This window comes from Atractosteus spatula, chromosome 4 (assembly GCF_055471065.1).
Source record: "Atractosteus spatula isolate fAtrSpa1 chromosome 4, fAtrSpa1.hap1, whole genome shotgun sequence".
Lineage (NCBI taxonomy): Eukaryota > Metazoa > Chordata > Actinopteri > Semionotiformes > Lepisosteidae > Atractosteus > Atractosteus spatula.
The window spans coordinates 13,360,547-13,376,803 of NC_142709.1; the positions used below are offsets into that span (position 1 = coordinate 13,360,547).

Below are 16,257 nucleotides of genomic sequence, written 5' to 3' on the forward strand. Positions count from 1 at the left end.
TCCCAATATAGTGCTTTTCAGTTCAGCTTGCACTGAGTGATTTTCGTTGCAAGTGGTTTTGGAATGATGTCTTTAGTTTTCAGTCAGTTGTTTTCACTCAAACAGGGATCTCTTTAAGATGGGGGTTCTGCACTCTTATACTCTTATACTAGAGTGTGAAGATAGATAGATACTTTATTGATCCCGTGAGGGAAATTGCAGAAAATGCTGCAGACTATGTAAACTTTTTCAAGAGTCAGAAACAGAGGCCAGATCTCTTTAACGTTTTGAAGACAAGGGAAAAATCATAACTGAAGTATTCTTATATTTAGAAATAAGAGCAATGGCAGCAATTCACTTATTCTTAGGTTGAATTTTTATGAAATAATACAAAACCCTGCCATAAATCCTATAGCTTAAATAACAATAGAGAAGGGGAGTTTGGAAGCATTAGTATTACTTGCGTAAATGAAAGGGTCAGTAGAGGGAAAATATGCATACAAGTCTTAACACTAGAATTGATTTATTAAAAATTCTCAATCTCATGAGGCAAAGAGGGAAGTGGAAGTGCAGTGCATGTATGGTAAAATCAATATGCGCTGTTAGTCATTTAACCACTAACATCCCTACTTTAGAAATTTCTGTTTTGACTGGGCAGTTTTTAAAAGAAGAAAAAAGAAAACGGAACAATAATTTTGAAATCTAAGTCCCTTTCATGAGCTGCATGTTTCAGAAACAAATAGAAGTAGGGGCTGGTTAATGTGGCAAGCTGTTTCTTCACACATTTGTGCAAGGTCCCTCTTATGAAATACAATGAAGAAGAGTGTATGGTGGAGATCACAGAGGTGCTTAGGCCTGCTTCTTGCCATAGCAAAATCCTCTAAAAATAAAGTTCACTTAAATAATATCCTTGAATGCAATATGTTTTACACATGATCAGTTCCCTCCATTTTGTAGTGGACAGCTACTCGTGTGTCTATTATGCCTTCACTGCTTTAATACAAACTGCAAAGCAAGTTAATTTTTTATAATATAATATATTATAATGACAACAAGGTTTCATAACAAAACCTAAAGGCTTCATTAATCAAGTGCACATTAAAAGTCTTACCTAAAAGCTTTGAAATCTTAACACAGACAGATCGTAGCAGAGAATGGCAGCGCCAAACCTATTGATCAGATCAGAGTTGAACCAATGCCTAATATACAGTATAGTTGATGATCATATTGGTATTAATGAATGAGTGAGATTTCAAGAATCAGTTGAAGTATTTTATTAAAACACTTTAAGGAAAATCTATAAATTAAATGAAAACCCTTTGCATGCGTGTTTGAGCTGAGAGGCAGGAAGTGTTACCAGTATAATAAGTACCTAAGATAAATTTCCAGGGCTTGAGGATGTACTCCTGAAACAGCAACAGCAATAATGGACACACATAAAGAATGCAATATAATATAGAGTAGTTACAATGCTTTAAGGCTTTTAAACAAGGTTCCTCATAATAGAATTATTTATTAGACTGCAGGCAGGAAATTGGATTGAGAATTATAAAAATGACTGAAAACAGAGAGCAAAGAAAGTAAAGCTCCAAGTGAGTTGCGGTAATTAGCGATTAGGATCCGGACCTATTAATAAATGACCTATTTAATATCTATTAATGGTCTAGATTCAAGTATGATTAGTATACTACAATCTAGATCAGGCTGGAGCAAACACGGAAGAAACTGCAAAGGTAAAAAAATACATAAATAGAATTTAAGAGTGGGCAAAGACCTGGCAGATGTATAATATAATTCAATATACTAATAAAAAAACTGACCGTTTTAGGATGTATAGTTAAAAGTTTAGAACTCAAATCTAGGAATTTTATATGAAATGTGTACAGTGTGCTAGTAAGTCATTGCTGCTATTGTATTACTCTGGAGAAAAGCAACCAAATACATTCCCCATCTTCAAGAAATATCCTACAGCGTTAGGCTAAAAGAACATAACCTACTTATTCTTAAACAGAGAAGACTACAAGGGAACCTCATTTAAATATTCTAAATCCTTAAGTGTAATAACAAATTCAACCCAAAGGACTGATTTGGAGTAAGCAGTAGAATCATCAATGAAAGAACAAACAAGTGGATACTATTGGAAACTGTGGGAAGGTTCTTTCCAAACTCAGAATAGGTGGCACCTTTTATACAAAGAAGTGTGCGAATATGACACAGCTACCAAGTAATGTCATTGAAGCTGATTCCCTGGCTTCTTTCAAGAAATGCCTTCTTATGTTCTTATGAGTTTTGAATGTATAATGAATTCTATGATAAACAGTGCAGAACAATATCAGTATACTAATGTATACATGTTTGGATGTATAATTTAAGATAATATCTTCCTGGTGTAATTAACCCAATTTTTTTTTCTCTTGGATCAAAGAAAAATGTTTTTATTAAATCTTTCATCATGCACATTAGTTTTAATTAGCAGGTCATGAACCTTTGATCTGTGCTTTGATCTTAAGGTGCAGAATTTGAAATACAGTATGTCAGGTGGAAGTAGATAGAGAGGTGAGCAAGAATGGCAATCATTGGCAGAATTCAGCTGTGTCACGGGCAGTATGACAAGCTTTCTTTAGACCAAAATAAAAGCAGCTTTATATCTAATGCAGCAGTAGCACCATCACATCAATAATTATTTGCGGGATGGACAGATGCAGTGTTAATTACAAATGAAAAAAAACATAATACTGATATCGAAAACAAAAATAAGCCTTATCCTTTATCTTATAGCATATTTTAGATGACAGATGATTAAAATGCTTTAAAAGGGGAGTTAGCCAAAAATAAATTCAACCTCTGGAATACAAACAACTTATCCTAAACTCCCTACTTTATCAGTATACTTATCAGAATGCTTGATGTTTTAGACTGATTTTTTATTTTCCTGATACAGGCTGACTCTTTACATATAGGTAATGAATGCTCTGTTAGTTCTCTGAATGGAGTTCATTTTATATCCCAGTGCAAAACCCCTATAAATCCAGTATATTTAAACCAGCATCTATCTTTAATGTTACGTCACATAGACAATGAATGAAATTTGATAATGACAGAATTATGTATAAGTATATGTATTCAGAACCAAAATAAACGTATTTTGCTCTATTAGGTACTTAGTATCTTCATGACAATTAATGTGTTTATTCAGGGTTTATGAATTTTGTTTTTAACCATGAAATGTCTTTCTTTTAGCTCTTCATAGTTAACATCTTACTTTGATTTACGTCATGAGATGCAAACACTAATACTGAGAAAGAAGTAACTTGTTGTTTCTTTCACTGCGGAATAAATTGGATGTGTATGCTGTATAAGTATTCAGTCTTTGTATGCCCAGTTTAACTAAAGATTAGCATATCTCAAACTCCTTTTAATACAGTATTCAGCGTTACCATGCAGCAGTTGACAACAAACAACGCTGTCAGATTTCGCCTGCAGAGGCAGCTGGAGTACTTCCTCCCGGTTCAGGTGCGGTCTAGAAGTTCTCCTTGTTGAATATGAAGTGAACTCCTCGTGGGTCTGCATCAGAGTGGGTGTTGCAGTTCTTTCCCAGAGATTTGGCGAGACTCTCCGGGCCACACAGAAACAATCCGACTCTAGTACTAGGAACAAACAGAGTATGGGGCTGCTCAGACAGTGAAACAAATTGAATGAAATATTTCTACGAGTGTCCATAGTTATTTCTCCACTACAATTTATGTTTTGCTTAGAGCTGGAGAGGATTGACTTCATCATTGATCTCTATACACAAGCTCCTAATTTTTTTTTTTTGCTTCTGATGGATTTATGTTGTTTTACATCTCCTTAGTGTTTTATGAAACAAAGTTTAAGATTGCCAGAGCCAAAAGAGTTCACTCTTACAATTACACTACTACACATAGTTGTTATTTTATTTATTATCTGTTTAATAGTTATAGTATTTTTATGGTTAATAGTTACAGTTTTTGGTAGTTTTCAGTTTTTAAAATGTTTAGAGACGTTTTGAAAAACATGGAAGATTTAGAAGTTTATAATGGTACCCTGGGTGATTGCTTGCGATGGTCTTAAATTCATTGTCCCAATTCGGTCTCCCATAAAGAGTTTTTTGCTTCAGTCCTGTTATAGGATCATTCTCCTCTTCATGATGAACAGTAAAATGGGTTGCCTTTAAAAGGGAATAAAATCAGATGAGCCAACAGAGTAGGTGATTGCCAAATAAAAATTGCCAAATTGTATTACATTATTACAGGAAAACAAATATGTGCATTAACTGGTGATATCCACCAAGCTGCATAATAATATCTTCTTTTAGTACACAAAACAGATGTTGAAACAAGGGAAAGGTCAGTCTATAACAATTCACATGATTATTCCTAGCTGCATTTTATTTTATTTAAAACAAATAATCATAGAAAATAGCCTAGAAATATGAGATTTGTGTGAAACAGTATTATTTAGATAATTTAATCCAGTCTCTGCAAGTTACACAGCCTTACTTGTTTCTCTTGTATTAAAATTAATATCACAGTGAGATTTTACTGTAGAATGGAGGGAAAACATGAACATCTGAAGAAAGCAGTGTGAACAAAATACAGCAACAGAGAACACCTCCTTTCTTTTTCAGTTAGATGTTTTACCCAGCATCAAGATGTTTTCCTAAATTCTGCCTTTTGCCACTAGCTCTACAACCTGTAATCTCCAGACATCCATGAATTGTTTAAATCAGCAAACCCCCACCTCAACAATTTGGTGATCAGATCAAATTAATTGTTACATTAGGTCATGTGCTTCAGTCTTTCATCACAGAATTTGGTTTTGTCACTCATTCTTTCCATAGTCCTTTTTTAATGCAACGTTACTCCACTGTTCTATTAAGCTCCTAATGATGCAATATATTGTTATGCATTCTCATAAATGTCAAAAGTGGATTCTTATTGGAGTTGATGAAGTGCAAACATTTGGATATCTGCCTCTGAACAAATGGCACAGACTAAAAAGTTTATCTATTTGCAAATAGGGAACAAAGACTACCACTGGGGTTCCTGAGCTACTTTACATTCACCTTAACTGTCATAATGAACTTTCCGATTATCAAGTCAAGAAAAGAGGAGCCAGATATTCCCAGGGTCTCCAATGGAGTGGATTGAAGGGCCTATAGCTTGGGTAGCTGAGGAAAAATTGGCAGTTTTGTCTCTCTATGCCATAACACACAAATGCAACCTGACACCTCTCCAGAATGGGTGTGCTTGGGTTAGGAGTTTATCTAAAAACAAACTTTTTCAAAACAAACTTTTTGTTTAAACTTTTCACTTTTTATACTAAGGTTAACGAGAACTTGATTTAATGGCTGGTGGGACATTTCTTTCTGTTCAGCTAATTTCATCTGTGTGAGGCTGCACTGGTCAAGGGGAAAATGGAAAAGGGGATTTTTTATGGATGAGGAAATACATATTTCAATAAGATTAAGTGAATAAAGGACCCTTTTTGTGTAAGCAGGAGGATGCAAAGGTCAGATCTTTGGGTTTCTTTCATAGTGTGGAATATAACAGAACACTATGGAGTGAAAATGTTTACCTCAGCCTCATTCCAACTAGTCAGGTAGATGTTGTAGCTGAGAAAGTCAGCATTTCCTCTCTCCAGCATCTGACTCTCCAGGGACTGCAGCAAATCAGCAAACCACTCGAAGGCCTGGGTCTCTCTGCAGAGCCAGTAGAAATAGATCTAAAACGTTGAGAAAAAAAAAAGAATAACTTAAAAAGAGTAAATTAAATTAATTAATTAAATTGATAATACAGACTTATTGAACAACAGCTGGTGAGAAAAACAAGAGTATGGAGAGCAATTAAGTGTTTTTGTATTTTAGAAATGATAAATGGACCTTAAATCTTTAAATCATTAAAGAAATATTTAAAGCAGGTACCTTTTAAAAGATCCGTTCATTGACTGAGTGGCACATCTCTGTCTGCATCTTATCTCTTAACAAGAGGAGTGACTAAGGATACAGGGTTTTCAGCTCACCTTTTTAGTCACTAAGTTGGTGTTGTTGTGGGAATATCTGTACCAAACCGACTTGAGGATGGAGGCGAAGGGTGTTACACCAATGCCAGCCCCTACCAGCATGACCACTTCATAGCGGAAGACATCCTCACTGGCTGTGCCAAAAGGCCCATCAATAGCGATCCTGCGGGACAGAGCACATAATACTCATGTACTGTATAATCATAGCAGAACCACTCAGCTGCTTAATGCCATTTTCCATTCCTTAACACCCACATGACTTGTTATAAATCCCCTTGAGATGATGTGTCGTGACCAGTATGCAAATCACAATCAAGATTTTTATTCAGTCCGAAACCTCAACCTGTGCTATATTTTAGATTGTTTCAAAATGGCTTTAGAGACTCAGGCTGCCAAAATGTACTGCGGTGTCTCAGAAAGTGTTAGCAGCTGGCACAAGCCAAGTTGTTCAACATGCTAAGATATCATCTACAGATTCTGGTTTAATACAAATTTAATCTGGGGATTTCGGATCTAAAATGTTAAAAGAAGTCAACATTTAAAAAAAAACGTACAGGAATAGACAGATAGAGGAAGAAAGTGTGAACAATGTCTACTATTTCAGTTCCTTTATGTTTCCAGTCATTGAAACCTCTTTAGATCCTCTTGCGCTCTTCCACTTCATTCTACTGTATGCTCTCCCCCCTCAGTGTCAGTACAGAATCTGACTGTGAATGCTATACCTCCCTCCACCCACCTTTTACTGTGGTCAGTATCTCATTCACATTGTCTCCTGCTTCAATGCTTTGTGCCCTGAACATTTTTCATTTTCTGAGGACAAGGAGTTACAAGAAGGCATTTGTGGTTCGAAGTCTACATAAAGAAGGTGGCACAGTCCACTGTTAGGAAAAGCTGCCTTGCAGCTCTAGGGCCTTGGGTTCAATCTAGGGGTGTTATCCACATGGAGTTTGTGTGGGTTTCCTCCCACAGTTCCAAAGACATGCTGGTACAGTAGGTTAAAAGGTTTCTGGGAAAACTGGCCCAGCTGTGAGTGTGTTTGTGTGCCTTGCGATGGACTGGCGTCCCGTCCAGGGTGTATTCTGCCTTATGCCTGTTGCTTGCTGGGATAGGCTCTGGCTCCCCCACTACCCTCTCTGAATTGGCTGAAGCTGTTAGAAAATGGATGGATGGATCCACATAAAGAAGCGTTAATTATTCTGCTGAGATAAAAAGTGGTACAGCTTAGCCACATGTCTTCTATTCTTATTATTGTTGTGTACTTACTTTGGCAGCTTCCAGGCTTCCTGAAACTCTTTCTTGTCACAACCACAAGCCTCAAATAATTTCTGTGTCCAGTCACCCACGATTCGGATGTGGACACTGAAATGATCCTCTTCTGGAGCAGATGTCAGTGTAAAGGGATGCCACTCCAGCCGGGAGATGGATGGGCACTTCATGAACACATACTGACCAACTTCCATCTTGAAACCCTTCTTCTTCAACTGTAGCTCTATTGTTTTGGAAGGGTGTGTTACCACCTGCAAGAGGTGAATGGAAGTAGTTGAGAATAAATGTTTGCAATGAATGCAGAATGATCAAATAATCTACTGGCGATGTATTTTTCTGATTCAAGGTGATGGATTGAGTGCATATTTGTTTTCTCTAAGGGTGCAATGCAACATTTTAATAATATTACATAGCATGAAACCATGGTTCACAATGTAGATTGTTTCTTTGCCATACATACAGTACTGCAAAGGAACAAGTAATAGGTTTATTCCATGCTGAAAAGAGAAGAAAACACAACGTTTTGGATGTGGAGCCTTCTTCAGGTGCATACAGTACTGTTCCTAATTTAATAGAAGGCACTAGTGTTCTGAAATATGCTTGTGCATGTAAAGATACCTATTTTCAAAACTTATTTGCAATATTAAAATCTGCAAAATTTGCTAAATATTTTAGGAAAGTTCTGCTCAATCTGTTCTGATACTGTTCTGATAGTATTGTCCACAGCCCTGAGAGAGAAATGGGGATTAAGGCATCTTTGCCTAAAGACGAATTCCAATACAGGTACTTCAAATAGTACCATTTCTCTTTGAAACAGGGAGGGCAAAAGGTTGCTATGTACTTTCTTTGATACATGGTTAAATCATAACAAGAAGTGACAAACAGGACAAACCTTTGTAACAACAACTTTCTGTTGTGATCTCCAGAATCGCACTAGCCTTTCACACAGGTATAAAAACATAGGTCCAACCACCCACATCCAAGTCTGAAATGAAAGGTTTAATTTTAGTATAATACTGAAATAAAAAAGCGTTGAAATAAACATTTTTTTTCACTTTACTGTAGTTATAATTTATACAAAGTCGTTTGTTGCATGGCATGGTCTTTGTGTAGTTTGTACAGTATGTTTTCCTTGTGTTCGTATGATGTTTCCTCTGGGTGCTCTGGTTTTCCCCCATAGTCCAAAGACATACTGGTTGGTTAATTAGATTCTGGGAAAATCGGCCCAGGTGTGTGTGTTTTGGTCTGTGTGAGTCCTGCTCTGCTCTGGCTTCCCATCCTGTGTGTATCCCTCCTCTGAGCCTGTTGCTTGGCAGGTTATTCTCTGGCTCCCCCAATAAAGTATGAACTGTCTAAAGTCACACAGTATATAGAAAGTCATGTACAGACAAACTCACCACTGGAGGATTTCCTGCAAAGTCTGGCACAGGACACTCTGTATTGTTCTTTCCCCATGTTTGATACTGGCTGATACATTGTTTAGGATCATGAACTTTGATACTTTCTGCAGTCTGGCCACGCACAATTCGTCTAGAGAATTCCAAAACAATAGGGATTGACAGTTCAATTCCATCCCAGATGAATTCCATGTGATTTTGCAGAATTTTCAGTAGAATCACTCATCTATTACAGAATCAGCTACACACAGTGTCTGAGGAACACTTATTTTAAAGCCAAAGTGCAACATAAACATTTCGTAACACATTAGTAATAGAAAGTATCTAGCTGATTTGTGGGAGAGATGGAATTGTGTGGAAAATTCTGCATCCCCCAGGGAGCGTAAATTACATTAATTACATTTAGGAAGAATATCCAGCATGACTTGATGGCTAAAGAGTAGGGTTTTGAGCTCTCCTTCCATGATGTACTGTCCAAAATCAGAATATGCTGCAGGAGCAACAATCCTTGTGATTAAAAAGTTTTAGGAATTTCCAATTTGTGCATATCTGTTTAGTCTTGAGGTGTTTGAATACATACCCAATTCCGTGTATCACTATCCCAATGTAAAAGACGACAAAAAGGTGATGAGTATACCAGAAGACTTCAAAGTAAGACCTCCGGATGACTTCCATGGATGAAGTAATCATCAAAATCAGAGCCAAGGTACTGGCCACCCCTGAGAGACCAGCTAAGTATGTGAATGCCACTTCTGTTGGGTTCTATAGAAGATACACACACAAAAGAACTCCCAAACTGTGATAACTGGAAAAAAATGTGAATCTTTTTTTTCCTCTTCAGTTTCATTGAATAATAACTTTCAAACTTCAGCAAAGTTCCCTGAATGGCTCATCATCATTGATTGTTGTAGTCAATGAACATTAACAATCACATTAGTCTGTTACAGTAGGTCTTCCCACTTTCTTCTCTTAAGATGGAAGTTTGTATTTTAAAAGATTATTTACTTTGTTCATCCCCGATGCCACTGAGATGAGACAGGTACTTTATGGACCTCCGCTTGTTTTGGCATGAAAGTCTGCCCAAACCTCAACGAAATATTTTTTCTAGCTCCATGTGTAAAAGATTCAAGGAAATTAGCTAACAAATTAAAACAGAAATAAGATTCCACATGTTTGTAAAAATAAATGTGTAGGAATTTACAAGTAAAAATACACTCAAAACATTCTGAGTCAGGAAATATCAAATAGAACAAGGAACCAGATTATATTGTTTCTTCTTTGTGTATGATGATTCATTTATTTAAAGTGAAATTGTTTTACAGTGCATTACTATCAGCCTTTGGTTGACCTTTTATTGCATAATGGCTACAGAACTGTACAGTACAAAGTCTGACTCACCTAAAGTGCATTAGATATAGCAGGATGCTGTAATTAAAACATGCTTTGTAAAGTTCTTGACGGAAGTGTGATACTGTATACTATAGTAAAAGAGGATTACGTACTGTTTGGTTGGTTCGGATCGGATTCAGATAGGACCTGTTGTCTCCATTTCCAATTTGTGACAACACATAAGGAAGGCTTGTGGTGTTGTCTAACTGGGCACCCATGAACCACTCAAAGTTGAATAAATGAGCTATTATATGGACAGCTGAAGAAAATATAAAATGGAAATGTGTCATAAATTTCAGATTTTTACATTTTTATATACCTGTACATTTTATTGCCTTTGTTAATCTAAGTAAAATTTAAATGCATTTCCACTGACATAAAATATTATTGTACCATGTTGCAGAAACACTCAATAATTCCAGATGCTTCTGTTTTATGAAATATGCTGAAGTATGTCTTAATCATAGTAAAATTAAACTTAAAAACTGGATGCCTAGTTCCAAACTTAAAGTTTAATTATCTACAATTAGACATGCAAAATGCATAACTAACAATGTGATTTTTAAGAAACCAAATATTAAGCAATGCAGTGATAGCACGGCAAACTTTAATGAAAAATGTACATCCTTATTAATTAGGTTAAAGAAAGAAAGAAATTATTTTTTTAAAAAAATGAATCTCTTATTGAAGCATGGAGATTGAGAGCAATAGATAAATCACATACAGTACATCAATATAAGATTGAGTGATCCTCACCAGTGTGAAATGCAATCATGTAGGCAACCAGTTTGTGAAAGGTGATATTTCCGTCCAGTTGCCTTGTGACATTACGACTAAAGCACTTAAAGAAATAGAAAAAAAAATCATTACGGGATATTTGCCATTTCATTCAGTTATTTGCATTTTCTAAAACGGGTCATTTTCAAACCGATATGTGTGCACTCATGTATGGAGCCCACGCTCAAACCCGAAAGAGCGTAACCATCCTTTTTTCAAACTCTGCAAACGGGCTTCTGAATCCCATTTACTAGACGACACAGTGACATTTTTATTGTACAAGTACTGTATGTTTTTAGTATTTTATAAGAGCACAGTAATTTAAGCAATTCCATACATCCACTCTTTAATGAAAACTTTTTGGCTGTGGCAAATTAGTCTTGCAGTCAGTTGGAATTTGTGAATGCATTTATAGTACAGTAATTTCTGGAATTTGTGCAGGTATAGCACTTACATGTTATCAAACTGTATTTGTGCATGCATTGAAACTTTCTTGAATATACTCATGCACTGTACAACACACAGACCTTCTCAAACTGATTTTTCCCCAACTAGTTCAAATAAGTGACAGTTTAATATCTTAACATGGTAACTTAAAGAAGGTCCAAGTGTACAAGTGCTGTTCCACTGGGTGTAGCCCTCTGTGATTCTTAAGAACAAACAAAGGACCCAGGGTGTATCATGGAAATTTCAGTAATCCATTAAACATTTTTGCTCTCAGATCTTCAGCATGTTTACTTTATAAATTTTACAGTACAGCTTCCTATAGATTCTGCATGTTGCAAGCCTATGACTTCCCCAAAGACCCTTGGGAAAATGAGCAGAAACAGTTGCAACATGTCCACAGCTATCACTTAAAAAAATACAGCTTTTATTTCTTGCCTCAAGGGACTTGCTTTGATGGCTCTGGAGAAGGGGAAGAATGATATATACAGTAACCTTAATGTGTATTTAGTTGTTAGCCCTCACCCCCTGGAAAATAACTTCATGCTGATAAATTGATATCTCTAAGGACTGTCTGAAATTGTTCAAAGTCGAGGGAGTGGGCACCTTTCTTTATTTCTAGGTTCTAGGAGGAGTCTGAAACGTGAGAAGTCTATGAGGAGCCACTAACATGGTAAGTCATCCTTACTATCACATGGTAGAATGTCTAAATGATAATTCTTAATAGTAAAACCTGTGAGAACCCAGCGTAAGTAGAATATTAAAGCTGATGACAATACTGGAAGGAGAACTAGGCAGGAGAGCTTGTAAGTGGGGCTCGCAAGCTGAAGAACTACAGTAAACCTTTGTGAGCACCAAAATGAAAATGCAATAGTAAACATGATTTGAATGAAATGAAACGAAGCAACAAATTTGATTTAAAGCAAATGCATGTCCTGTTCCTCCTTTTTCTTTCAAACAATAGCATTTTGAAATAAAGGGGTGGATTCTCTCCTAGATATGAAGGAAGAAAACAAAATGAGGAAGTGGTTTAACAAAGACAAAAGTAATCTTCTCCCATTTTATCCCCACACATTTTAAATAAAGAAGTGAGACTCTCATCAGTAGGACTTTCCCATTTTCAAAATTTTCCTTTTATGTTTTTTTTTTAAATTTGAATTATAAATACATTTTTTTATAGCAGGGGAAATGGCCCTGCTCCACCATGTCTGAAATCTTTCCCAAATCTAACCATGCTTCTTACCTGGCAGGATCCTCGGAGAAAGGACAGTAAATTTCGGCAGACTGGCAGGAGAATGAGCATGCAGTTAAAATTAAGGCAGGCAGCTGGGGCTCTGGCCCAGGACAAGGCATGCTGGAGGCAAACAAGACAAGACCTTACTTTCATTTCCTGTAAATACTCATAACAGACACACAGCAGACACCTGTTCTGACACCTGTCTGTTGCCTCTCCAGACCCAGACATAACTCATATCTAAAATAAAGTCAACAGCATCTTCTATACTTTACTTGTTGATTACATTTAATTATTTTCTTAATTGAACTTAAATTCAATACTCGCAAATAGGAACTTTTATTCAGAAGACTGGAGTTTTAGCCAAGAGATTAAGTTGAAATGATCTAGTTTTAAGGCGATGTTTAATTGTTTACTTCAGAACAAAATGAAAAAAAAAGATTTCTTAATATAATGAAGGACACCTGTCATTAAATTAAGGCTATAATATTGAATGTCTCATGGGTCACTGAAACAGTGCGTAAATGTGAATTCAAACCTAGTACTATCACTATCACTGATCAATAAAATGTACTATCACTGTCTCTCACATTATTTCTGTTCTACCCGAAAGAATAAACTACTTACTTATCAAAATAAATATATATGGATTACTATTATTCTGACAGATATTCTTCTATGTCCAAAAATAATTCTGATAATGACATTAATGGTACGAGCATGACTGAATCTTGAGTCTAAGACTAGAAGGATAAAATATTTGAAAACTACCAAATTAATGGCTACTCACCCCGAGAAGAACTCTAGTGTAGAAGAATCTGTCACTCAGGTAAACAATATAGAAATGCACAAAGAGATAAGCATTGATCCCAAGCCATACCAGCTGAAAGAAATAAAATGTATAGAATTAAAATGAAAGAATTGTCTATGTTTAAGGTAAGGTTGCAAAACGTAAGCTGTATATATCAGAAAACACTTACAATGACAAAGATGGAAAGCCCCTCGTTCACAACCCAGTTACCCATTTTGAAAAGAAAAGAAAATGAGACCCGTAAGGGTTGCAGCTGGAGATATAACAGTCCAAAGAAGGAAGTGAGAATTCAGCTCTGGTGCAACACCTCTGTGCTTCTATTCAGCCAACAGGAGTTTATTTTGTGCTTTCTTCCTCCTCTGCTTTCATTTATGAATATTTTCAGAAAATGAAATAACAGACTTTCTCCTAGTACTCGCCCGAAATGCACAGAAAACATAATGCATGCATGTTTAGGGTTCTACTTTATCAAGGCTGGTGTTTGCATAACTGCCTGCAAAGTTAGTCACTCCAGTTTTTGAATTGTATCTCCATTGTCAGGTATGAAGTATTGCAGTTATATTGTTGGAACTTGTGATAAACTATTATTATTTTTATATTTTTGTTCCGTCCTGTACAGGAAACAAGATCTGAGAATGAGTCAATGAATTACCAGGTGATTAAAAAAATGATTAAACTGAGTTTGTTATACATGTTGTGAAGCTTTAGATGTGATTTTTCTTAGAGCTACAGTATTATTCTGCCTCCTCGGTCTTCCATAGCACCGCTGGAAAGCAAATAGCATCCTGACTTTTATAAATTAACAAATGCATATTAGAAAAGTGACCTAAACTTCTGTTCATTCATGAAAAAAAACAGATAAATTGATATATTTGATCTAGTAGAGTCAAAGAGTACAATATATTTAATAGAAGAGTTTCTTTGGGGGGAAATTCTCTTTTAAAATAGGAATGAACTTTTACTTTCAACAGAATGCAGAGAACTAATATTTATTGTTTATTTTCTGTATGTAAAGAGGCTCTATGATGTCTAGTCTTTATGAAAAGACTCTGGATGCTATAAATGATATACTGCACTACAGTATATACTGTAATATGTATAAAACCAATAATTTTGAAATGTCCTTATCACACATAATGTATACAGAAGTTAAAGCAGAAAACATTACATAGACAAATATGGAAGTCTTAACTGTGATACAGTATGAATCTGCTTTTCTCAGTTTGCAAGGGCCATTTGAGACTTCAGGATTAAAGCCCAGTCCTTGTACAGAATGTACTGTACAAGCTCTTTCAAGAGCTCTTTGATCTTGAAAAGAGCATTAGAGATTTGAAAACACATCAGAATCATCAGGGTTCATGTTATAAAATGGCCAGAAAATTCTGGGAAAGATTGCACAGACTGCATTTCTCAATAGCGGTTTCATATTCATTTGCAGGTTTAAATTAAGAGCATAAAATAGAGAAGTATGAAAATTAAGGTGAAGCTCCAACCTACACTGCTAATTAACAGATATAGCCTTACACCTTGTACAAATCTTTCTGATCCTAAAGGAAGCATCTGATAAAACATTAGAGATCTAAGACAATGAATTCATGACCCTGTTCCACTTTATCTGCAAACAGCTTCCTACAGTCAAGACAAGTGCAAAAGATTGCTTAACATAGTCTCTCAAAATTAAATTTTCACCAATTAAATTTTCTGACAGGCCAGAGTACATTTAATACTTCATGTCATATTTCAAAAAGTGATTATTATTTGCTCTCTACTGAAATTCCAGATGCGGCAGCAGTTTAGAAAAATATCCATGGAGCCTACACTACTCAAAACATCACGAGAACGTATATTAAATTTACAAATTTTACAATCCAGGATCATAGCTTTACAGTCAGTTTCCAATGTGCCACTATTTAAGATATAGTCTTTTTTCAACCCAGTATGAAAAGCTGTTCTCTATTGATCTGAATTTTTTTCTCTGAAAAATGAGCCTCTACTCAGAAAGAACAAAACATCTGCAAAACGGGTTTCTAAGTCATACATTAAAAGTTTCTATATGAAGCATGAACTATCTCCTACAGTCTGGACATTATCAGTCTGAATCTCTAGAACAATAAGTGACATTGGTCCCCAAGAAAACAATGCAAACGTGAAAGATGGAGGAGAGAACTTGGACATGGGACATCTGTGGGGTTACATGGAGCTCTGTGACTGAGCCACTGCCTTCAATATCATGTAGTGGGGAAGATATCAATCTGTTATATCTGTTAGGAAACAGATCCATGAGGAAAATCTCCATCTCTATTTACAGCTGCTCTTGTAGAGACAAATGAACTGTCTTTTACCTGCCAGTTGGAACAGTTACTACCCAGAAAACTATCTCCAAAACTGAAAGTACTACAGCACGTTGGAGCCACTGCAGATAGGTAGGTGGATAGTACAAGTTTTCTGCAGCTAAACATTACTTTGAATTCCTTGAATTCCTTCTAAAGGTATAGTACATTTCTTAAGATGGACAAGGGGAAGAAGTCCATATTTGATAATCATCCATCTTTTCTGACCTGACCTTCTCTGACTAATGACATCCAGAAATGTCTGCTTCTGCTATTTGTCTAGGTCTTAGAGAACTCAGTTCTTTCTCCTGCGAGTGAAAGGTTTGTACCAAATTATTCAATTTAAGTCTCTTTCTCTGGCATCAGTTTGCACCAAATGTTGCAACTATGCCTGTCCTCTGGTTAACACTCGATCTGCGAGTGAAAATAAGTGTATGATGTAGGGGAGCAGGTTTCATGTATTAATTGTTCGGCAGACACGTTTATCCAGAGCGACTTACAGTGCAGAAAATCCCAGTCAACATGCAAAGGATATATATGAAACCATGTACCATCAAACAGCAACAAAATCACCAACAACAGTAAGAG

At 36.0% G+C, this 16,257-nt stretch overlaps 1 protein-coding gene across 1 annotated transcript; it reads right to left on the bottom strand.

Moving 5' to 3' along the window:
- Positions 1 to 1,241: 1,241 nt before the first annotated feature.
- Positions 1,242 to 13,580, bottom strand: cybb (cytochrome b-245 beta chain). The gene is made up of 13 exons (XM_088912632.1): positions 13,509 to 13,580; positions 13,319 to 13,411; positions 12,538 to 12,648; positions 10,830 to 10,914; positions 10,187 to 10,332; positions 9,265 to 9,446; positions 8,685 to 8,817; positions 8,180 to 8,272; positions 7,285 to 7,538; positions 6,022 to 6,184; positions 5,578 to 5,724; positions 4,044 to 4,168; positions 1,242 to 3,626 (listed from the first exon to the last, which is right to left on the bottom strand). Exons 1-13 carry the CDS (start codon positions 13,551 to 13,553, stop codon positions 3,500 to 3,502), a joined length of 1,704 nt encoding a protein of 567 aa, XP_088768758.1. The 5' UTR covers positions 13,554 to 13,580; the 3' UTR covers positions 1,242 to 3,499.
- Between the last annotated feature and the right edge of the window lie 2,677 nt (positions 13,581 to 16,257).

What these genes read in the sequence shown, in the direction of transcription:
- cybb (XM_088912632.1), bottom strand. Translation starts at nt 13,553, where the DNA reads ATGGGTAACTGGGTTGTGAACGAGGGGCTTTCCATCTTTGTCATT. An exon ending in TTCTCCGAGGATCCTGCCAG is followed by an intron (nt 10,915 to 12,537) that starts GTAAGAAGCATG and finishes TATTTCTTTAAG; the next exon opens with TGCTTTAGTCGTAATGTCAC. An exon ending in CATGATTGCATTTCACACTG is followed by an intron (nt 10,333 to 10,829) that starts GTGAGGATCACT and finishes TATTTTCTTCAG; the next exon opens with CTGTCCATATAATAGCTCAT.